This window comes from Lactuca sativa, chromosome 8 (assembly GCF_002870075.4).
Source record: "Lactuca sativa cultivar Salinas chromosome 8, Lsat_Salinas_v11, whole genome shotgun sequence".
Lineage (NCBI taxonomy): Eukaryota > Viridiplantae > Streptophyta > Magnoliopsida > Asterales > Asteraceae > Lactuca > Lactuca sativa.
In genome coordinates this window covers 62,737,234-62,762,292 of record NC_056630.2, presented here as the reverse complement: position 1 = coordinate 62,762,292, position 25,059 = coordinate 62,737,234, and the positions used below count along the sequence as shown (strand labels likewise).

The 25,059-nt window shown below is 40.2% G+C and overlaps 1 protein-coding gene across 1 annotated transcript; it reads right to left on the bottom strand.

Annotated features, from left to right (window-relative positions):
- Positions 1-24,266: 24,266 nt before the first annotated feature.
- Positions 24,267-24,710, bottom strand: LOC111911225 (uncharacterized). The gene has a single exon (XM_023907004.1). It carries the CDS (start codon positions 24,708-24,710, stop codon positions 24,267-24,269), a length of 444 nt encoding a protein of 147 aa, XP_023762772.1.
- Between the last annotated feature and the right edge of the window lie 349 nt (positions 24,711-25,059).

Sequence of the window (25,059 nt, the reverse complement as noted above, 5' to 3'; positions counted from 1 at the left end):
GCCAATAATAGAATCCTACAAGATGGACAGATTGAAAAGAATATACATTCGAGAAATCGTGAGACTTCACGGAGTGCTAGTGTCTATCATCTCAGACAGAGATAGTAGGTTCACTTCACGTTTTTGGCAATCACTTCAGAAAGCACTGGGAACCCATCTCGACATGAGCACTGCTTATCACCCACAAATGGATGGTCAAAGCGAACGAACCATTCAGACGCTTGAAGACATGCTTCGTGCATGTGTGCTAGACTTTGGGAAGTCCTGGGATACCCACTTACCCTTAGTTGAATTCTCATACAACAACAGTTACCATTCGAGCATCAAAGTTGCTCCTTTCGAGGCACTATATGGACGTAAGTATAGATCACCGTTGTGTTGGGCTGAGGTGGGCGACACCCAGCTAGCGAGGGAACTAGCATCAGACAAGACATTAACGGGACCGGAGATGATACGTGAAACCACGGAAAAGATAGTTCAAATCAGAACTCGACTACAAGCATCACGCGAACAGCAAAAGAGCTACGCCGATAAACGGCGAAAGCCCTTAGAGTTTCAGGTCGGGGATCAAGTACTGTTAAAAGTTTCTCCTTGGAAAGGAGTTATTCGTTTTGGAAAACAGGGAAAATTGAATGCACGATACATTGGACCTTTCGAGATTCTTTCCCGAATTGGTCCAGTAGCATACAGACGGCAGCTACCCGTTGAGCTCAACAACATACACCCCGTGTTCCATGTTTCCAATCTAAAGAAGTGTCTATCCGATGAAACTCTCGTCATTCCCTTTGATGAAATTGAAATCAACGAGAATCTCCTGTTCGTCGCAGAACCAGTCGAAATCATGGACAGGGAGGTGAAGCGTACCAAGCCAAGCCGCATTCCGATTGTGAAGGTACGGTGGAACGCGAAGCGTGGTCCCGAATTCACGTGGGAACGCGAAGATCAAATGAAGCAGAAGTACCCTCATCTATTCTAGCATTCTCAAATCTAGCTTTCAAAAGAATTTCGGGACGAAATTCCCTTTAACGGAGGGATGATGTCACAACCAGGAAATTCGATGCCTTGTAAACATTTAACAATGATAACAAATGTGAACCAACAATGTGAAAGCATATAGGATGCTTATTCAATAACAACAGAATTTCAATCAAACACTTCATACAAGCACTGCAAATAGTCAACAAAGAACTGGAAACCCTAGAAAATCCTAGTTTAAGTCCATTCTGGACTAGGATTTCCTTATTGGGCCCAATGGGCCAATAAGCTTCCAACTTGACTATCTTGGGCTTAGAACTCTTAAATGGGCTCTAATTGGACCCACTTCTATTTATTTTAAAATTTTGGGCCATATTGGGCCTAGAATGAAATAAAATACCTAAATGGAGCTTATTGGGCCATAACTAACCTAATTTAGCCCTAATAGGTCATAAAAATCATATTTATATTTATTTGGGCCAAAAATCACTCAACTTAACCATAAAATAGACTTAAGCATTCAAGGCCCAAATATTCTTTTTTTCCCTCCCCATTCTCGGCCCAAGTCCAACCCAAGAAGAGGAGTTGACTCTTGGATGCCACCTCACTTTTACCCATAGGACTTCCATGCTTATAACTCATATTCCCATGCAACCATCTCATTAAAGTCTCTCTTCCTCTCTCTCTTTCTTGCTCTCGGTCGAATCCAAACACACACACCCACACTTTACTCAAAAATCCTCTCAATAAAACTCTTTCCACTCCACTCCATACTTTCGAGATTCAAGGGCTTTGCAAGGAGGATTCTTCACAAAAATCATCATCTTAGGTAAGTTGATGCTTGGATCCACACTCTAGACTCTTTGTTCTATCAAAAATCTCTTCTTAACTCATATGAATTCATTATCTTTCATCTTAGAACCCTCTAAGTTCGAGATCCATCCAAGAAACTTGCTAGGGCCGAAAATAGCAACAAAATCGAAAACAACAAGCAAAGGTGAGTTTCATACCCATTTCTTTTTGGTTTTTATGAGTTTTATGGGGGAGAATACAAGAAAATGTGTAGATCTATGTGTATATGTATGCTATGTGTGATTTGATGCATGTATGTGTGTGATTTCATGTGTTTTGTGATGAATATGTTACCAAAAGGGTGTAAACCCGTGATCTATGACATGAGAAAGGAAAAAAACATAATCTAAGTTATCTTACACTAAACAAGTCAAGAATAATAGCTTATAAGGTCATGATGAACATGTTTTAACATAAAACCCATTTTTTAAGCTTAAATTGTCAAAAATATAAACTTGGGGTACAAATCAACAAGTCACGGTTTCTTGAAGGTTAAAAGGGTCAAAAAAGTTTCTATAAATATTTTTCTGAACATTAAAAATTTCAAGGGACTTAAAATGTAAATTTTTGGCCTAATGGGCTATTTATGGGCTTCTCGGCCCAATAAGCCTCAAAAATGCAAAAATGATAAGTTGAGGGGCTGGGAATGTAACTTTCTATAAAACAGGGGGTAATTACCATAACAAAATGTTAATAAGGGTCAAAAATGCTTTTCACTAACAAAAAGGACCAAAAATGTAAACTTTTTAGATTTTGGGCAAAAACTGTAAAAGTCGTGAAAAATGGGTCCCTAACCGAGAATCACTATTCTAGAGGGGCTGAAGCTGTCAACAAAGTAAATTTTGGGTTAAAATCATGTTTCATCAAATAAATAATACAAAAGTGTCAAGAAAAAGGTTTTAAGGACTAAAAATGAAATTCTTTTATATAAAGAGGACTGAAAGTGTTATTTATATAAAAGAATGGTAGTGAAAAGGGTCAAATTCCACTTTCAAACAAATTAATTCATTAATACAAAATACAAGATCCACTACTACCGACGAAACGGAAAACAAATACACTCTCAACAACAAATATCGTTACAAAATGAATTGATTCGGTCTCAAATCAATAACAAAACAAAATCGTAAAACCAAAGCATTTCAATAAACGCGTGATAACTATGATGAGCTAACTTACAAACTTTGGGCTTGGAAGTTTCAAATCATGCTTGTTGGGCCTTGCTAGCCCATTAACATGATCTTTGGGCCTAAAGGGAATATGCGTACGTGTTATTGGGCCTTCTATGACCCAATTCCATGTAAAAGGACTTTCCATAGCTCTAATGTGCTATTGGGCCCTAGTGGCCCATTAGTACTGCTAGTGAGGTGGAGAAGTCAAATGCGAGCTGGGCCAAGTGTCTTTCGCATTCCCGATAGCCTTGAATAACTCATGGAAATATAGGGACTTCGTACTCTCCTATCTCCTCGGTTGCTGGGCTTCTGAGAAATCAAAGTAAACAGATTCAGGACGATAAACAAGAGTAATCATGGTGGGTGGATTAAGTGAGTAGTAACGGCCGACGCCTTTAAGGATCGTTCGTAATCTGTAGTTATAAACTAGACATTTTCTTTAATGCGTGATTATAACAACTCCCAAACCCTAATTAATCCAACGTCACCCGGGTAATCAAAATCATTTGACGTATCAGTATAACAATAGACAAGTCATTGTATTTTATGTATTGGGAAATCATCGAGTTTTCCTGGGAAGTTCAACATTTTCACTTGCGTGATTTATACAAAGGCTCAATAATTATACATGTTTTTAAAATCACCAAGCACATATTCCCGGATCTTCACACTTTTTATAAACAATGATCTTTTCAGAAAATATCGGATTTTCTGGGTTTTACAAATTACACCAAATCATTTTAACACAACATTACTTATGAACTCACCAACATTTCATATGTTGATGTTTTTCAAAATAACTTGTATTCTCAGGTAACAGGTAAGCCGAAGAATAAGTACCAAGTAATGTCATTGTGTTTTGCTTAGATTATCTATCAAACAGTTTATGTTATGAATTTGAAATGTCTAAAGCAATGTATTGGATGTAAACAATATCAGTTGTAATATTTCAATGCATGGTGATGATGAAACAACCCAAAAATACCACCCAAAAATTTCGATTTTTGTTATAACAAAAACCACGAAACTGAGTATCACATAATAAAACCATATGTTGCGTGTTTCAAAAACCATAATAAAATACTGTGAGAAAAACTGTATCACAATTGTATCCAAACATATCAAGAAACTGAATCAACTCCCAGGACAAAACTGAAGCTGTGGTGTGTGCGATGCCATCATCCCGAGCTCTTCCCTTTGCTTGCGGAAGTACCTGAAACCAAAACTGAAACTGTAAGCACGAATCTTAGTGAGCTCCCCCAAACTACCACATACCATACAATACATATAAAGCACATACTGGGCCTTGCCCACTGACTGGGACCCCGTCCCCTGCATTGGACCGAAGTCTGGACTAACTACCTGGGACCCCGTCCCCTGCATCAGACCGAAGTCCGAAAATTAACTGGGACCCCGTCCCCTACATCGGACCGAAGTCCGAAACTGATTGGGACCCCGTCCCCTACATCGGATCGAAGTCCGAAACTGACTGGCACCCCGTCCCCTGCATCGGATCGATGTCCGGACTAACTGAACACAGCATAGCATAACATATCAACTAGCATAAACACATAAATCCTGTCTGAGCCACGGAGGCGTCAAACATACTAACTACTGCATTGGACCGAAGTCCAGAGACTATTGCTAACTGAACGGGCCGGCATTGTGGCCTTAGACCCGTTCCTACTGGAAGGAAACTCACCTCGTGAACTGGCTGCTGTGTGTATGGCTCTGGAAGCTAACTGCTGCAGCTCCGGTATCTCCCCGGCTACAAATCCATAAACACACTCAATTAAATGCTAATCACTGCACTGGGGTAAAATGACTCTTTTACCCTTGGTCAAAGTCAACTCTCCCGGTCAAAGTCAACCTACAGTTGACCTGACTCGCCGAGTTGGGCCGCCAACTCGCCGAGTCTCTAGTCTCACTTCTCAACCCTACTTGTGGCTACTCGTCGAGTATGGAATCGACTCGACGAGTACCCTCTCGATTCAAGAACTCAGACAATCTGCATCCGACTCGCCGAGTCATATGAACAACTCGACAAGTTGTTCTTGAGCTAAGAAGATTGTCTTGGACTCGCCGAGTTGTATGAACAACTCGTCGAGTCCCTCCATCACTGAGTTTGCCCTCCAACTCATTGAGTCCATTCTACTACTCACAGGTTCCCACTCGCCATCACTCAAAAGGGGGGAAAAATCGGGACTCGCGACTTGACTCGCCGAGTCGTTCTTCCGACTCGCCGAGTCACATCCATGCAACTATTCTAAACTCGATTCTGCTTGAATCCAACGTCTAAAACTTATAGATCTGGGCTTCCTTAGTTCGATTAACACGTAAAGATTCTATCTTTACGTGTCCAAAAGCATCCAAGAAGATTATAAGGCCCAAAAAGCATGATAAAGGCTAGATCTAGGGTTCTTATGCAAAGCAACTTCAAAAAGGCAATAGATCCGGGCTCTACAACTCTTAAATGAACAGATCTAGGGATATCTCGACCTATTAAGGCATCCATACAACTATAAGGTTGGAAAATACATCAAACTAGCCCTAGAAATGATCTAATGGAGGTTGTAAGCATAAAACAGGAGGATTCCGAGAAATACCTCAATGAACTCTAATTTTGACCTTGGATCTTTGCTCTACACCTCTTCTCTTTGGTTCTTCCTTCTTCTTCTTCTTCAAACCTTCAAGATTCCACACAAAAACACTTTAATCAATCAAGGGATGGATTAGGGTTTCTCACAGCTCTCTGAGGGTGAAGGAGGCGAGTTTGGGGCACATAACATTGCTTAAATGGTGAGCAACCCGGGGATTTAGGGTTTCTTCCTGGCAGGCAGACTCGCCGAGTCCCGAATATGGACTCATCGAGTTGCCAACTTACACGTGCTCGAAATCCCGTCTCTACTCGACGAGTCAGGCTATAGACTCGCCAAGTCCCTCTTGAAAACTTCTAAATAAGTAACGTGGAAACAACATACCAGAGACGGGTCGTTACAATTCTCCTCCACTTGGCTCCGACTTGGTCCTCGAAGTCTGCTACGGCTGAATCTGCAAATAACTCTGGGTAATGCTCTCTCATCTCATCCTCAGCCTCCCACGTCCACTTAGACCCCTTCCGGTGCTGCCACTGCACCTTCACTAGCTGAATTACCTTGTTCCTCAAGGTCTTTGTCTTCCGGTCCAGAATCGCGACCGGCCTCTCAATATAATTCAGGCTGCTATCAACCTGAATATCCTCTAGGGGAAAAACTGCTGACTCATCCACCAAACACTTCCTCAACTGAGACACATGGAAAGTGTTGTGGATCTGGCTAAGCTCGACTGGAAGATCCAACCGATAAGCAACCCGACCCACTCGGGTCAAAACCCTGAAAGGACCAATGAACCTGGGGCCCAGCTTGCCCCTCTTCCGAAACCTGATGACACCCTTCCAAGGTGAGACCTTCAGAAGGACCATATCGCCTACCCGGAACTCTAAGTCCGAACGCCTCCTGTCGGCGTAGCTCTTCTGCCGACTTTGGGCAGTCTGCAGTCTACTACGGACCTGCTGAATCAACTCCGTCGTCTTTAGCACCACCTCTATGCTCCCAACGACCCGCTGACTGACCTCGCCCTAACAAATTGGGGTCCTACACTTCCTCCCATAAAGCATCTCAAAGGGAGGTCGATCAATGCTCGCATGATAACTGTTGTTATACGAAAATTCCGCTAATGGAAGATACGTATCCCAACTGCCACCGAAGTCTAGAACACATGCCCTGAGCATGTCCTCGGGAGTCTGAATCGTCCTCTCGCTCTGCCCGTCCGTCTGAGGGTGGAAAGCGGTGCTGAAATGAAGACGAGTACCCATCTCGTCGTGAAACCGCTTCCAGAATCTGGATGTAAAACGGACATCTCGGTCTGACACCACCGATACCGACACTCCATGACGTGCCACGATCTCACGCACATAGATATCGGCTAACTTTTCTGCCGATATACTCTCCTGGATCGGGATAAAATGAGCACTCTTCGTCAACCGATCCACTACTACCCATATCGAATCTACCCCTCGTGCGGTCCTGGGAAGCTTGGTGATAAAATCCATAGTGATGTCCTCCCATTTCCACACGGGAATGTCTAACGGCTGCATCTTGCCGTGAGGCCTCTGGTGCTCCGTCTTGACCTTCCTGTAGGTCAGGCATCTCTCAACATACCAAGCGACATCCCGCTTCATGCAGGGCCACCAGTAATCGGGGCGAAGATCTCTATACATCTTCGTCGCCCCTGGGTGGATAGAAAATCGAGACTTATGAGCCTTGTCCATCAACACATGCCGTACTCCACCCCAGTACGGTACCCACACTCTCCCATGAAGCGTCAACAATCCCCGACTGTCATAATCAAACGAAGCTACTCAGCCCACTATCCTCTCACACTTTTGCCTCTCCTCCTTGAGGCCCTCAACCTGAGCCTCCCTGATTCGTTCCAACAACGGAGTAATCACTGTCATCCACAAACACAAATCTCTGATAGGGGCTGCCGACACTTTGCGGCTTAGGGCGTCGGCCACCACGTTGGCCTTCCCTGGATGGTAAAGGATCTCACAATCATAATCCTTCAGCACATCCATCCACCTCCTCTGCCTCATGTTCAGACTCGGTTGATCCATAAGGTACCTCAAACTCTTGTGATCCGTGTAGATAGTACAACGGACCCCATAAAGATAATGTCTCCAAATCTTGAGGTCAAACACAACCGCCCCCAGCTCTAAATCATGGGTAGGATAGTTAGCCTCGTGAGGCTTCAACTGCCTCGAGGCATAAGCTATCACATGGCCTCGCTGCATCAACACTGCTCCCATACCTGTGATTGAGGCATCACAGTAGACTACGAAGTCTTCTACTTCCTCTGGCAAGATAACGATCGGAGCCTCGCACAATCTCTGTCTGAGGGTCTCGAATGCTGCCTGCTGCTCAGGCCCCCAACGAAATACCACCGACTTCTTGGTCAGTTGGGTGAGCGGCACTGCTATCTTGGAGAAATCCTGAATGAACCTCCGGTAATACCCTGCCAACCCTAGGAAGCTCCGAATCTCGGATGGAGACTTCAGGACCTCCCACTGCATCACGGCCTCTATCTTGGCCGGATCCACCAAAATACCCTTCTGGTTGACGAGGTGACCAAGGAACTGCACCTCGCGCAACCAGAACTCGCACTTGGAGAACTTTGCGAAAAGTCTCTCCCTCCTCAAAACTTCCAACACCTCCCTCAGGTGCTCCTCGTGCTGCTCTTGCGTCTTGGAATACACCAAGATATCATCTATGAATACTATCACTGACCGATCCAGCATCGGCTTGCACACGCGATTCATGAGGTCCATGAACGCGGCTGGAGCATTGGTGAGCCCAAATGGCATCACCACAAACTCATAATGACCATACCTGGTCTTGAAAGCAATCTTCTGCACATCCTCATCCCTAACCCGCATCTGATGATACCCGGAGCGTAGATCGATCTTGGAGAACCAAGACGCTCCCTGAAGCTGGTCAAACAAATCATCTATCCTCGGAAGTGGGTAACGGTTCTTCACCGTTACCTTATTCAACTCCCGGTAATCTATACACATACGGTGCGACCCATCCTTCTTCCTCACAAACAGGATCGGCGCTCCCCAAGGCGAATTGCTCGGCCGAATGAAACCCTTGTCTAGCAGCTCCTGCAACTGCGTAGACAACTCCCGCATCTCAGGGGGAGCTAGACGGTACGGTGCCTTGGCTATCGGAGCCGCACCAGGAATCAGGTCGATCCTAAACTCAACCTGCCTCTCAGGAGGTATTCCCGGTAAATCCTCAGGAAATACATCCGGGAAGTCTCGCACTATCGGAACATCATCAACTGTCGCCTTGCCCTTCTCCCGGGCATCCAAGACATAAGCTACATAACCTGCGCAACCCTGCTGAAAATAGCGTCTCGCTCTCGCGGCGGAACAAAAGGTTGGTCCTCGCTGTGGCCTCTCGCCCTAAATTACTAAATCTCCCCCACTGGGAGTGCGAACCCTCACTAGCTGCTGCTCACAATCAATCACCGCCCCATTGGGACTCAGCCAATCCATGCCTACTATAACCTTATTCCCTCGCAGGGGAATAGGAACCAGTTCCACCGAAAACTGCTCGTCGAACAACTGAAGAGAACACCCTCTATGTACTCTGGCGACCCTCATGGTCCTGTCATCTGCTATCTCAACCTCTAGTGGACAATCCAGCTCCCCTGGAGCTCTACTAAATCTCTTGCTAAGCGCAAGTGATACAAATGATCGGGTAGCCCCCGAATCGAATAATACCATAGCAGAAATGCTATTCACAGAGAACGACCCTATATAAAACATATAATCATAAGCAATAATCAATCAATAATAATATAGAGATGAAGGGAAGATACATACCCGTCACCACATCAGGAGTCGCTCGCGCCTCCTCTGCTGTCATCTGAAAAGCCCTACTCTTCGCCACTGGCGCCTCGGCTCGGCCCTGTCGGCCATCTGTAATCCTCAAAGTAGCAGGGGCAGGTGCAGCCACCTTCCCTACTGCGGCTAAACTCGGGCACTGGAACTTTTTTATGTCCCCTCTGATTGCACTGAAAGCAAATCAGATCTGATGCTGCAATGGCAGTAGCAGGGGTCATACAATCCCTGCTCAAAGGCCCAGTCTGACCGCACTTGAAGCAGCCGGGACTCCCTGCCTTGCACACTCCATCGTGCATCCTCCCACACTTGCCACATCGACCGTGGCTCAGCTGAATCCTGGATCTGTGATCTGAAACCTTGGGCTTTTTGCCCGAACCTCCTGAACCCGAAACCGCCTCTGGTTTCCTCTTCTTCTCCATCTCGAGATCAATCTCCCTCTCTCGACCCCTAGCAATCATGTCATCCAGCGTTTTACAGCTGGACCGGCTCACAAACTGGCGGATATCGCTCCGCAACATCTCATGATAACGGGCCTTCTTCATCTCCTCATCGGCCGCATACTGAGGAACAAGAAGAGCCCTCTCGCTGAACTTGGCGGTGATCTCTGCCACGGTCTCTGTAGTCTGGGTGAGGTCCTGAAACTCTGTGGCTAACTGCTGCACATCAATAACCGGTGCAAACTCCGCACTGAACCTGGTAGAGAAATCAGCCCAGGCCATGGCATCCAACGCTGCATCATCGCCAATGGTATGCCCGACCTCCTCCCACCAATCCCGTGCCATGTCCTTCAGAATACAGGACGCCAATCTAACCTTGTCCCCCTCGGGACACCTGCTCGTGCGGAACGCGTTGGCCACATCCGCCAACCATCTAGTACTCGCTATGGGGTCCTGCGCCCCATGATAGTCTGGAGCTCCAGATGCCCTGAACTCCCTGAACATAAGTGTGCGCGACCCCATCATGGCCGCCACCTCGACACGGAAGGTGCCCAACCTCTCATCCATCAGCTCTAGGATACCCTCTTTGATCGAACCGAAGATCACAGGAGTCTGCTCTAAAATGATACGAGTAATCTATGAAGAAAGAAACTCTCTGGTCTGCTCATCCATGCGCTCGTCCCCCGAGTCTGATCCTGATCCCTCCCCGGCACCTCCACTACCGACTGCTGGCCTCGAACGCAAAACCACCATTCTGAAACACATCATAGCAACATCAGAAAACTGAAATATCTCAAGGGATCATTGATACTACTACTAGCTTCCGGGTCTTGTCTCGGCCTTCCTTGATTCGAGTACGGATCCTCTGCTTTCAGTAGTACGGGCCCATACTACCTTCCACATCTATCCGTACTTTCCTCAAGAACTGCCTTGACTCCACCAAGTCACTTCTACTACTACTGATCTCTGCTACTCTCATCCTAGGCTTGCCCTAGGGAAATCTCCGACTCCACTCAAACCAGTCCTCAGCTGCTGAAGGCCTCCTTGTAATGCTAATTAGCCATCACCTGAATACCATCACATGTGATGAGGCTCGGATAATCCTTCGAGTAAAAGGCTCGTCCCCACAACGGTTAGACTCAAACAAGAGCTGCACAATAGGGCCAAATCCAATACTTTGAGATTATTCAACCCTGATCACATGTGACGTGGCGTATTCATCTAACGGCTAACTCTCATCACCAAGAGTTCTACAAAGCACGAAGCAAGCAGCATTCGGACACCGAAAACTACTCAAGCAAATCTACTCTCATAACGAGAAATTGTACTAGCATACAATGCTAAGCTCGCGCTACCAGGCATAACCTAAACAGGATATCCTACTGCTGTCTACTCAATACTAGCATGCAATTATCATAAAGCTGAAACACATATAGCAGGCACATAAGGCATCCTCCTAGATCCTTAGTCCTATACTAGCATGCTGTTCTACTGAAACTAGAACAATTAATCATAATAATAAAACTTGTATGGGTAATTTGGGAGTACTTACTTGAGCTCGGCTGATCGCATGCACCACACCCTTATCTTGTTTAAAAATTCTTTTCTTTCTAAGTGCTTTTCAAAATTTCATTTGAAAACATTTTTCCTTTTTGAAAATCTTTTTCTCTTTCCCTTAGTTTGAGTTCAGATACACCCGGAGGTGTATCCGAATCCCTCAAACCAAGGCTCTAATACCAACTTGAAACGACCCAAAAATACCACCCAAAAATTTCGATTTTTATTATAACAAAAACCACGAAACTGAGTATCACATAATAAAACCATATGTTGCGTGTTTCAAAAACCATAATAAAATATTGTGAGAAAAATTGTATCACAACTGTATCCAAACATATCAAGAAACTGAATTAACTCCCAGGACAAAACTGAAGTTGTGGTGTGTGCGATGCCATCATCCCGAGCTCTTCCCTTTGCTTGCGGAAGTACCTGAAACCAAAACTGAAACTGTAAGCACGAATCTTAGTGAGCTCCCCCAAACTACCACATACCATACAATACATATAAAGCACATATTAGGCCTTGCCCACTGACTGGGACCCCGTCCCCTGCATCAGACCGAAGTCTGGACTAACTATCTGGGACCCCGTCCCCTGCATCAGACCGAAGTCTGAAAACTGATTGGGACCCCGTCCCCTACATCGGACCGAAGTCCGAAACTGACTGGGACCCCGTCCCCTACATCGGACCGAAGTCCGAAACTGACTGGGACCCCGTCCCCTGCATCGGACCGAAGTCCGGACTAACTGAACACAGCATAGCATAACATATCAACTAGCATAAACACATAAATCCTGTCTGAGCCACGGAGGCGTCAGACATACTAACTACTGCATTGGACCGAAGTCCAGAGACTACTGCTAACTGAACGGGCCGGCATTGTGGCCTTAGACCCGTTCCTACTGGAAGGAAACTCACCTCGTGAAATGGCTGCTGTGTGTATGGCTCTGGAAGCTAACTGCTGCAGCTCCGGTATCTCCCCGGTTACAAATCCATAAACACACTCAATCAAATGCTAATCACTGCACTGGGGTAAAATGACTCTTTTACCCTTGGTCAAAGTCAACTCTCCCGGTCAAAGTTAACCTACAGTTGACCTGACTCGCCAAGTTGGGCCGCCAACTCGCCGAGTCTCTAGTCTCACTTCTCAACCCTACTCGTGGCTACTCGTCGAGTATGGAATCGACTCGACGAGTACCCTCTCAATTCAAGAACTCAGACAATCTGCATTCGACTCGCCGAGTCATATGAACAACTCGACAAGTTGTTCTTGAGCTAAGAAGATTGTCTTGGACTCGCCGAGTTGTATGAACAACTCGTCGAGTCCCTCCATCACTGAGTCTGCCCTCCAACTCACTGAGTCCACTCTACTACTCACAGGTTCCCACTCGCCATTACTCAAAAGGGGGGAAAATCGGGACTCGCGACTTGACTCGCCGAGTCGTTCTTCCGACTCGCCGAGTCACATCCATGCAGCTACTCTAAACTCGATTCTGCTTGAATCCAGCGTCTAAAACTTATAGATCTGGGCTTCCTTAGTTCGATTAACACGTAAAGATTCTATCTTTACGTGTCCAAAAGCATCCAAGAAGATTATAAGGCCCAAAAAGCATGATAATGGCTAGATCTAGGGTTCTTATGCAAAACAACTTCAAAAAGGCAATAGATCCGGGCTCTACAACTCCTAAATGAACAGATTTAGGGACATCTCGACCTATTAAGGCATCCATACAACTATAAGGTTGGAAAATACATCAAACTAGCCCTAGAAATGATCTAATGGAGGTTTTAAGCATAAAACAAGGAGGATTCCGAGAAATACCTTAATGAACTCTGATTTTGACCTTGGATCTTTGCTCTACACCTCTTCTCTTTGGTTCTTCCTTCTATTTCTTCTTCAAACCTTCAAGATTCCACACAAAAACACTTTAATCAATCAAGGGATGGATTAGGGTTTCTCACAGCTCTCTGAGGGTGAAGGAGGCGAGTTTGGGGCACATAACATTGCTTAAATAGTGAGCAACCCGGGGATTTAGGGTTTCTTCTTGGCAGGCAGACTCGCCGAGTCCCGAATATGGACTCGCCGAGTCGCCAACTTACACGTGCTCGAAATCCCGTCTCTACTCAACGAGTCAGGCTATAGACTCGCCGAGTCCCTCTTGAAAACTTCTAAATAAGTAACATGGAAACAACATACTAGAGACACAGATGAACTATGTTATGATTCATGTATATTCATTGTGATGGTATTCAATTTAAGTCACAATAGCCCTCAGACGTTTCCATTGTCTGGTTCGGGGGTGTGACAGCAAGGAAGCCTTCGGAGAGAATCAACAAGATACAAATAAGGAAGCAGGTTTTTCGAAAGGATGGCAAAGGAGTGACTGAGGACAACCCAGTTACTTTAGAGTGATTAGGGTTACTTGTTTTCTTTTGCTTTGGAAGTATGTAATAGTACACTATGTATGGTGAATTTCTTTTATTAATTGGGCCAACTTTTGATTTAATTGACAATACTACCCTTGCTTGTAACCTGTCAACTTTTGATGGCCTTTAAGTAATGGAATCGGATATGGTATCCTATGTCAATTGTGTTTTGTCTTTTTCAATCTTTATTCGCATTAATGCATTAGTTTATTAAGAAGGTTATAATGGGAATCATATGTAAATTGTTTACTAGGAATCATATTTGTTTCTATCAATGTCCTTGTCTTTTGGTTGTTGAAATTGCAGACAACTTCAATTATCATTGTCCTTGTCTTTTGGTTGTTGAAATTGCAGCCAAATTCAATGTAAATTACAATCAAATGTGTACCATGTAAATTCCATTCAATACATTCAATAGAAACCATTCAATACATTACATATAAACCATTCAATCCCTACATTCAAACTACCACAATTCAATACATTATACCAAACTCTATTCAACTGTTTTCAGATAATATTACAACTGATTTCTACCCTATAACTATGTGCTTTATTTTTCAGCTCTTGAACTTCTTTCTTCAAACATGCAACATCCTCTTTAACTGCTTCAAGTTCCTGTTCTAAATCCAGATTCCCAGTCACAGGTTCATCAATCCATTCCCAATACTTACACTTCTTACCTGGTTTCTTCGAAATCAAATATAAAGATGGTAAGAAGCTCAAAATCTTTATTTATTAGAAGGAAAATTAAAAGTATAGAGGGAAATCACGATCGACATACCAGAGAATTGGGGCAAACTTTGAACTTTTTGTTAGGGTTGTCTTTAGTCTTGGATGTGCATATTCGAACTGGGAGTCGAAAATCACAAAGCTCCTCTTTCTTTGCGATGGATCCAGATGAACTGGGAGTCGACATCTTCTTCTTCGATTTTGGGTATGGGTTCGAAATGTTTTTTAATTCAGGTTAGGGCTAGGCATCGTATTATAATCAATGGAACTCATAGATGATCCACGTAGGAGTGTTTACTTTTAATGAGTGTCCACATAGGCAGCCATGTCATCAAATATGGCATCAACCGGTAATAAGGACTTAATCTATAAACAACAACAAGTTCCAGGGTAAAATGTGGACAAAAAAAGTCAGGGACTAAATGTGTACAAAACCAATAATATGTTACCCTTTTAAGTCATTATCTCTTTTTTTATTCCATTCTACTTTGTCTACCATAAAAAGACTGTGTTGCCTTACAGGGGTTAATTCTAAAATAGGATACCCATGCTTCCTATGGGGATAGGGTGGGTTAATAACCTAGAAAGGTAACGAACTTTTGTCTTTGTCCACATTTAAATAACTATGTTTTTTTCGTTCACATTTGACCATTGAACTTGTTTGACCTGTTCAAAATAGGGTAATATGACCGGTAATTACGGTAATATTACCCTATTATGAGCAAGTTAAACAAGTTTATGGGTCAAATGCGTACGAAAAAAACTTGGTTACCTAAATACGGACAACAACCAAAGTTTCTTACCCGTTTTGGTAATACTGGACAAGAAACGTCTTAGGGACTGTGTGCCCTAGGATCAGGCTCCGACAGTCAATGAACAATTAGGTTAGGCTTGGTCTAACCCAGTTAGACCCAACTAGTCATAGGCTAAGCTGTGTTGCCCGGTCTTTAAAACACATACAACCTAACCCCTTAAGCGTATACAACCTAACCCCTAGCTAGTTGGGCCTAAACTGGGTTGACCCAAGACTTAACCGTCTCCTCATACACTAGACCGCACAACCCAATTTTATTTCACTTCAATGGATCTTATGACTACTTGCACCTAACATAAAGATACCAATATTACCAAAATAGGTAAGGAACTTTGGTTTTTGTCCATATTTAGGTAACAAAGTTTTTTTCGTACACATTTGACCAATAAACTTGTTTGACCTGTTCATAATAAGGTAATGTTACCGCTAATTACCGGTCATATTACCCTATTTTGAACAGGTCAAACAAGTTCAATGGTCAAATGTGAACCAAAAAAACATGGTTACCTAAATGTGGACAAAGACCAAAGTACGTTACCTTTCTTGGTCATTATCCCATGAGGGATATACGAATATTGACATTAAAATCAGTTTGATTAGTAGATACACAAGTATATAGATTTCACCATAGGAAAATTCTAACACACTTTTTTGATGGAACCAGGGCGGTTTAATGATTTTCAATGATCAGGGCGAGGTACTAAATTAATGTCCTTATATATAAAAAAAAATTATATATCACAAGTGAAATAAATTTTATTGTCAAACTAAAACAAGGATATACAAACAAAAACATATAAAAGTTCATCTAAAACAATGTTTTCGTGCAATTTTTGAAACAAAAAAAATCTCTTATTATTATTATTTTTTATATTTAAGATTAATTTCCACAAAATATTTGTAACCAGTCAATGAAATCTTAAATGCTACCACTACATTAGGCAACATGTCAAATTCCTTCGCAAAACTCCATAAGAATAGAGCCTAAAGTTAGATATCTATAATCACAACGAGAACAAAAACATAAATTGGTATTTGAATTAAATTTTAGATTTTTATAAAAATTAAATTAACATCAAGTTTTCAAAAATTTGATAAATCATTTTTTCAAAAATAAAATAACCTATCAGCTTTTCAAATACATCATATTTTTCAGAAATCTGATACATCAAATTACTCAACAATTAAAATAACCACAGATTCTCATATACATTAGATTATTCAGAAAATGCCATATCCTATTATTCAGAAATTTAAAAACATATCAGATTTTCCAATAAAAAATCACATATCAGAATTCACATATCCGATACAACCTGAAATTAGCTTTCCATAACCACAATATGAACAAAAACATAAATTGGTATAATAATTAACATTTCAAATTTTCTTAAATTAAGTTAACATCAGATTTTCAGAAATCTGATACATCATATTTTCGGAAATTAAAATAACTTATCATTTTTTTCACATCAGATTATTCAAAAATTAAAACAAACTATCAGATTTTCATATAAATCAGATATTCATAAAATACAATACCATATTCTTCAGAAATCGCAAACATATCAGATTTTCCAATCAGAAATCACATATCAAAATTTCAAAATTAGAATTCATGTATCCGAAATTCAAAATCAGAATTCTAACAACATACATATAAGATTATATAGAAATCAGAATCACATCATATTTCCAAAATCAGAATTGACAACTTCACTGAAATTTAAGAAATTTTTTATCATTATCAGAGTTTTGCAACTTGAGTTTTTCAATTTAAGCAAGAAATTACATGGGTCAATCACTAGGAAAAACATACTAGGATTAGTGAGATCGATTAGAAAGACTTTTTCATTCAATAACCCTTTTGAAACTTCACTTAACATGACCGATTAGACTGGTGTAGGACTGTTTCACTCTTACAATTTCACAGAGCTCTTAAATTTTTGGAGTATGTAATCAGAGATTAGAAGAAACAATTCAGAAAGAATGAATTTAGGAAGAGAAATTGAGTGTGATTAAGAGCAGAAAATTGTGAGTTTTCTTTAGACTAGATGAAGGTTTTTAATTTGAATCATCCATCATCTTCTTTATATTTAATTATTAGGCATTACTTAGATCGAGAAGTCAAAGCGTGAAATCAAATTTTCATTGGCGCCTAATTAGTTCTTGATTAAGCGGTTCCTGCCTACTGCCCTTTTGTTGTGGACTAATCATGTTAATGGATCAAATGTCACCCAAATAACAAAATACTTATAACAGACTTTGGAAAACTATTGCTCCATTAAGATTTGATGCCTTGGGTCATGGCCCAGCTCGCCCTCGGCTTCGGTCGGCCCTGGATGGAGCCATAGTTTGTCTCTAAGGTTTGGAATCAGAGCCCACACATTTTCTTTCTGATTTGATATTGATCTGAAACAAACATGTTAGATAAAGCAAGATGAAATGCAATTTCAAGACGTATGTCCGCATCTTGTATGTTTTGCTCCGAATCATATTCTTCTATTTGGGATTTTTTGCTACGTGTCCATACTACACCTAGTAGTTGTAAGTTCATACAACAAACACACTATTGAAAATGTTTATATGTTAAGAACTTATAAGAAAGGGTGTTAAACTTCTTTCGTGCACGATTTAAGCAAATAAAATTTATCACAACTGGGTGCATTATTGGGTAGTATAGGAAAGCATGGTCGAATCCTAAGGGACACAACTTAATGATCAATGCCTCTTTATGTAAGGCACATACTAGTCATTTAATAGAAAATAATTAAAATTGGGTTTTTGATTTAAACTAAAACTAAAAGGTGTAGTGAAATTAACTAAAAGAAATCTATGATAAAAACAAATTCAGTTATGTTGCGACTTTCGTAATCATGTAATCAGCTCAGATTTGGTTATTCAAAATGCATTCTATCTAAAATGGTACTGAGAAAACTAACAAACTCTAGCATAATCTCTTTTACCTAGTTAAATTAAACAAAATAAACTCTTCAGTTAACCCTAATTTGTTTGCTATCTAATTAAACAAGCTCTTTATTAAGATCAGAAAAAGTTGCATTAAGATCTGTGTAAAATTCTCAGCAATACCCAATACTTCTTACAAGCTCGGAAGCGTAAAGGTATGAAATTTTAGTTTATATCAGAGTTAAATCCCAACACGGAATCAATCTGATACTTGTTACTTATTAGATGTTACAAGAACAATTACGGATTCTATTAACTGATTACCTGGAATGATTAAACCCTAGTTAGGTGATCAGACTAACGAGAATTAAAATCAAACATTCGTTAAGCTCAAAACTGAAACAACTAAATAGAAGCATATAATGAAATCTAAATATGATACCTAGTTACACGAAAAGTACTAGTTTGTTATAGAACTAAAAACTAGTGTTTTAGCCAGACATGGCTAAAATCCGATAAAAACTAGTTAAGAGATAAACTAACTGATTAATCTTGCTAAATTATATGTAGGAGATGGTTCATAGCCTTTGGATCTTTAGAAAAAGATGAAAAATATCATAAATAATCTTTAGATGGGTTTTTTGTCATATGGAATTGTCAGGTGCTCAAGCTGATCAGAGGGATTGTATTTATATGCAAGTCAGAAGCTTTCGGAGCAAGAAAAGCATTTCCACGATCGCATTTATATATAAAAATGCGATCGCATTTTTTTTTTTCCAAAAGTTCCAGAATTACCGGTAAATGAAGTATGATGCTATTTTTGACCATTTAGGGACTTCAAAAAGGAAATGCGGTAGCAGAACGGGGAAAATGTGATCGCATTTTTCTAATTTCCCTTCGAAGTGTATTTTTCAACCTTGCAAAACTTCGACTACTTTAAGCGATCGCAGAAGTCCAAAAATGCGATCACATTTTTGGATTTTTGGCACGATTCGATCATAATTCTTCAGTTTAAGCATTCCTCAACTACGTTCTTCAGGTCCTACTCCGTTTAAGCTCCAAATATGCATCCAGGTTGCTCACAATGTACCGCTCCACTCAAATTATATTTAAACAACATAAAAACGCTAGAAGTACGAAAATTATGACGATAAACATGAGCTGAACAATTTTTAAACTAAAGACATGCAAATGTGTAAAATATGATACTAAATGCTAATAATAACTACCCTAAAAGAAGCATAAAATGGCATATATCAAATCTCCCCAAGCATGAACCTCACTTCCCCTCAAATAATAAAAAGATTAAACATGATAACTGACATGGAAAGACGTAGATAACACAAAAGGAACTTAGAATAAAAACTAAATAACTTGAAACTAAAAAAAACACTTCACACTTTTTTTTTTCAAATGATTAGATTTCACACCGAGGAAGCTCCAATGAAATCATCACCTAGATGACAGTCTCAATACTTTTATTGTAGTTTCAGAACTCATATTTAGTGAATCAAACCAACCTTGAGTAAATAATTTTTATGTCGAATTAAATTTGTGAAAACATTGTATTTTTAAAAATAATTTCACGAAAATTCATTTATAAAAACTTAACTTAACTGACCCCTCCTTTTTTCCGAACTCGTCTAGTAAACGTGGTAAACTCCATTATGGACAAAAAAATCCAAGCTTACCCTTATGATTCCACTATTGAGGGACCTAACACATTATACCACACATCTTCTTTGTCTTGATCATCTCTTCAAATTTAACTTTGCTTGGTTCTTGATTTCAACTTGAACTTGACTTGGATTTGACTGTGAAGTTCAGACGTCTTCAAGTTGTTTGATGTACCATTTCTAACAAGTACATTGATTGGGCATAAATTGTACTTTGTGGCCCACCATATCTTCAATACTTCTAAAAATGATAATTAATTGTGTGGATATAACAGGAGTTCCCTCCCAACCTCAAAGGCGCATAAACTATAGGGTTTGGTACTTTAACGCAAGAAAAAAGCTTATTCAATCTAGGTTCTTTATACGGCTTTTACGAAAATTATTTCTAAAAGACTATTCAGTTTCGATCCCACACTTCCATTGTAAAAGTTATCCCACTTTTATATTGGTTCATATTTTGTAAACATTTAAAGCACTTTTTGATTTGAAAAGAATTTTGTAATGAGACAGTTATTTTCGGTTCCTATCACACTTTATTTTTACAGAGCTATCGAATGTAAATAATATCCTCATCTAATGTAACTTTTTATATTTTTTGATTTTTTTTATATTTTTTAAATTTTTTGAAATGCAGAAAATAAAAACTAAAATAACTAGAAATAAAATCTTTTTGGGGTTTTTTATAAATGCCGAAAAAACATAAAAATAAAATATTATTCGAGTTTTTGAATATTTATTATGAAAATGCAATGCAAAAAATAAAATGTAAAAAGAAAAATTGAAAATTTGATTGAAAAACTGAAAATTTTAAATTTGTAACAAAAATGCAAAATTTTCACTCTAACCCCTCCCCAAGCTTAAAATGATGTATCATCTTCAATGCTCAGAGAGGATTGAACAACTCAATAAAGCATATAAAAGCAGAATGTAACATCCATAAAAATCACAATAGTTTTAAACTTTTCAAAGCAACCCATTTACTAAAAGAAGTGTTTACAAAACCATTGTTTCCAAAACAGTATTAAAAATTAGAGTCTCCCAAGATCCAATCAATCGTAAAACCAAGGATGTGTACAATCACGCCTTTGCTTTGCCACAATCATCTGAAACATCTGAAACAATATACTTGAAATGTAAGCACGAACCTTAGTGAGTTCCCCCAAAAATACCACCACATAAACAAATAACATGCACAAACACTCATGTCTGGCCTAATCAGCCTCAGGCTAGTATACCAGGCATGTCTACGATGGGTCCAGTCATCCTCGGGATGGAATACCCTCGTATCATAAGCATGTTTGGTCCAATCAACCATCAGGTTGGAATACCTCTGACCTGTTAAGTGATGCACAAAGCAATCCAGTCTCACCATATACCATAACAAGCATGTTGAGTCCAATCAACCATCGGGTTGGAATACCCCAGGCCTAGTCAATCATAGGGTCCAATCATCATGGAGATGGAATACCCTAGATTGGAATGCCAATATATATATATATATATATATATATATATATATATATATATATATATATATATATATAGGGAAAAATGATTATACATTATAGCCCCACCTAAGATTAGTTACTAAACCTCATGAAAATACGTCGTTTTACCATATAAAATTGTGGTTAGGGACTCATGATTATAGAAATAAGGATATCACAATGGAGTGGTAGAACTCTATTCGTTAAGATATCAAGAACTACTTTTAGGAAATTGATGGGCGTGATGTTGAAATTGAGAAATTAAAGAAATAAAGCATGTGGTGATCCAATAATGTCTATAGGAGATAACGAATGACTCCGGTATGACATGTGGAGTCAATAATTGTTGATGATACAAGAATGATATGATGTTTGTGAAGGAAATATGAAGATAATGTGAGGTTAGAAGTGAAGGGTTAGTGCTTATGCAGGACATGAACTTAATTACTAGTGAGTGGGACGTAGGATTAAGGTAGTTGAGTAGCATTAAGAGTTTTACTCTTCTACTTTTCTTATTGGCAACCGATATTGCAACTTTTTCGCCTCATTCTTTGCGTGAAGTATATGCACTCAATGTTTGTGTATTTTAACAATACATACATTGCTAGCCTTACACCTTTTATATGCAACTTTATTGCCTCTAACATAATTTTAGGCACACACTATTGTTGGTATATTTCCCCATAATCTTATTGTATTCATTATAGTGTTTATATACAGATTACATGAGAAAATGGCTGAAACATATGGGCCTTTGAAAACTAACAAATAAAAAAATTATACACTAACAGCCCCCCACATATTGAATGGGGATGAAATCATGAACGTTCAAACTGGACCGAAAATCAAGGAAAATAGGTGACGAAAGACTCTTAGTAAAAATATCCGCATATTGAGAGGAAGACGGAACATGAAGAACCCGAACTTGACCAATGGCAACTTTGTCGTCACAAACAAAATGTAGATCAATCTCTATATGATTTGTGTGCTGATGATGAACTGGAATGGATGACATATAAACACTACTCATATTATCACAATACACTATAGTAGCTTTGGCAGGGACATAGTGTAGCTCAATAAGTAAATTATGAATCCAACATATTTCAGCCACAGTATTAGCGACACCCCCTATATCCGGCTTTTGCATTAGACCGCGGTATCTTCTGGTATTTGGAGGACCAGGAAAATAGATTGGAACCCAAGAATACGTAATAACTAGAGGTGGAACAACGAGTGACATGACAGCCGGCCTAATCAGCATCAGAGTAGGCAATAAGAGAACGACTAGGTACTGTGTATAACTTAAGACCATGTGCAGTAGTACCTCAAACATATCGCGAAATGTGCTTAAGTGCAGTAAAGTGAGGCTCACATGGATCATGCGTGTATAAACAAATATGTTGCACAACATAAGTAATGTCAGTTCGTGTGAAAGTGAGATATAGTAACGCACCGGCTAAACTGTGATATAGAGTAGGATACAACAGGAGGACTAGAACCATCAAACTTAGCAGGAGTAGAAGAAGGTTTACAATTGGTCGTGGACACACGCTCAAGAATCTTAACAACATATTTACGTTGAGATATAAATAATCCCGAGGCTGACCGTGTCGTAGAGTACCTAGGAAATAATGAAGACCCACTAGATCTGACATAGAAAACTCAACACCCAATAAGGAAATAATGTGATTCAAAAACTGTGGGGTACAACTTGTAAGAATCATATCATCCACATATAATAACAAATATGTCACATTAGTCCCTTGCCTGCAAATAAACAAAGATGAAGCGCATCTGTTGTGAGTAAAACCAATGCGTGAGATAAACATGGTGAAACGCTAAAACCAAGCACGAGGAGCCTATTTGAGACCATAAAGAGATCTTTGAAGTAGACACACATGATCTGGTCGTGAAGGGTCCCTAAAACCCGATGGTTGATGTATGTACACTGTCTCCTGCAAATGACCATGAGGAAAGGCATTCTTCACATCAAGCTGTCGAATAGGCCAATTATTAGTTACCACAATACTAAGAACAATGAGAATAGTTGCGGGTTTTACCACTGGACTAAAAGTCTCATCATAATCAATATCGGGTCACTGACTGCGACCATTAGCCACAAGAAGAGCTTTATAGTGTGATAGAGAACCATCTGCATTATGTTTCTTTTTAAACAACCAAATATAGTTAATAACATTTGCATAACGTGGTCTTGGAACAAGAACCCAAGTTTTGTTATTGATAAGTGACGTAAATTCTTCTGTCATTGCATTTAGCTAGTTTGGATCTTTAGAAGCATGTAAATAATTTTTAGGGACAGGAGACGATGTATCCACATGTAAATTTAATTAGTGACGTAAATTCTTCTGTCATATGACGTAAATTCTTCTTTCATGTGTTGTGTCAACCCAATTAATTGTTTTCCACTTGGGCTTGGTAGTAAGCCTTGCTGAAGCGGCCCACCATGTGGTGATTGAAACCATCCGAGAACCCAATTACTTCCAACACCTTGCGCATGTTGTTGCCCTCCTCCAAAATAATTAGTGTCAACGCCATACTGAGATCTGCCACCAAAATTACCTCCCCGTCCACCACAACATCTACCTTGTCCCCCACAGTAACCCTCGCGTCCTCCGCTATTGTTGCTATAAGTGCCATTATTGGTTGGACATCAAACCGTGAGAGCATTCGGAGAAGACGAGTGATCAGTATGTGTGATGGCTGCATCACATTGCTCATCTTGAAGAATTTGATCCATTTCACTTATTAAAACCGATCATGCATCCGAAAACGATAAAGTTGTGTCTCTGTTACTGATGTTAATAGCAATATACCTATATTTTTGTGGCAGTCCATTGATCATGTAGGTAACTAAATTCGCTTCATGCATCGGAGAATCCATGTGTTCAAGACGATCAACAAGAGACTTGATTTTATTGCAATAATCGGAGATAGAGGAATTACCAAGGGAATTGTTTCGGAGGTCACAATCGATCTGGGTAACATTGGAGGCTTTGTTATCACGGAAGACTTTTTCTAGGGTTGTCCACATATCATAAGTGGTGGATTGTTTTTTGAAAATCATGTTGAGAAGAGATGTAGAAAGCATGCCATAGATCCAAGCCTTGACAATAGAATATTTCTGTAACCAAGTTGCTTTAGCAACCTTTGATTCGGCAGTACCCTTGTCTTTTTCCTTGTCTGTTTTGAGTGTAGGCATTGAGGAGGCTTGAGATGATCGTCCACCCCATTACCAATGCAGTGAATCTCAAACATTTCATGCCAAATACCGTAGTTCATCTAATCTAAATCGAGAATGAAAGGAACCACATGTTTTATGCTTATTGTAGAAGTAGGTTTGTCTGTGATATTGGTGGTCGTGAAGAGAAGTAGAGGGGGAGATCTGTCACAACCCCAAACCGGAATGACGGAAACGTTCGGGGGTGGATGACGTCATGTGTAGTATCACAACAATGGTATCATAACAATCATAGTAAACACAACCATTACATTGAATACATATATGAAAAGGGTTTACATCAGTTTGATTCTTGTTTTTATACATCAAA

Coding starts and splice junctions, on each gene's coding strand:
- LOC111911225 (XM_023907004.1), bottom strand. CDS start 24,710: ATGCCTACACTCAAAACAGACAAGGAAAAAGACAAGGGTACTGCCGAA.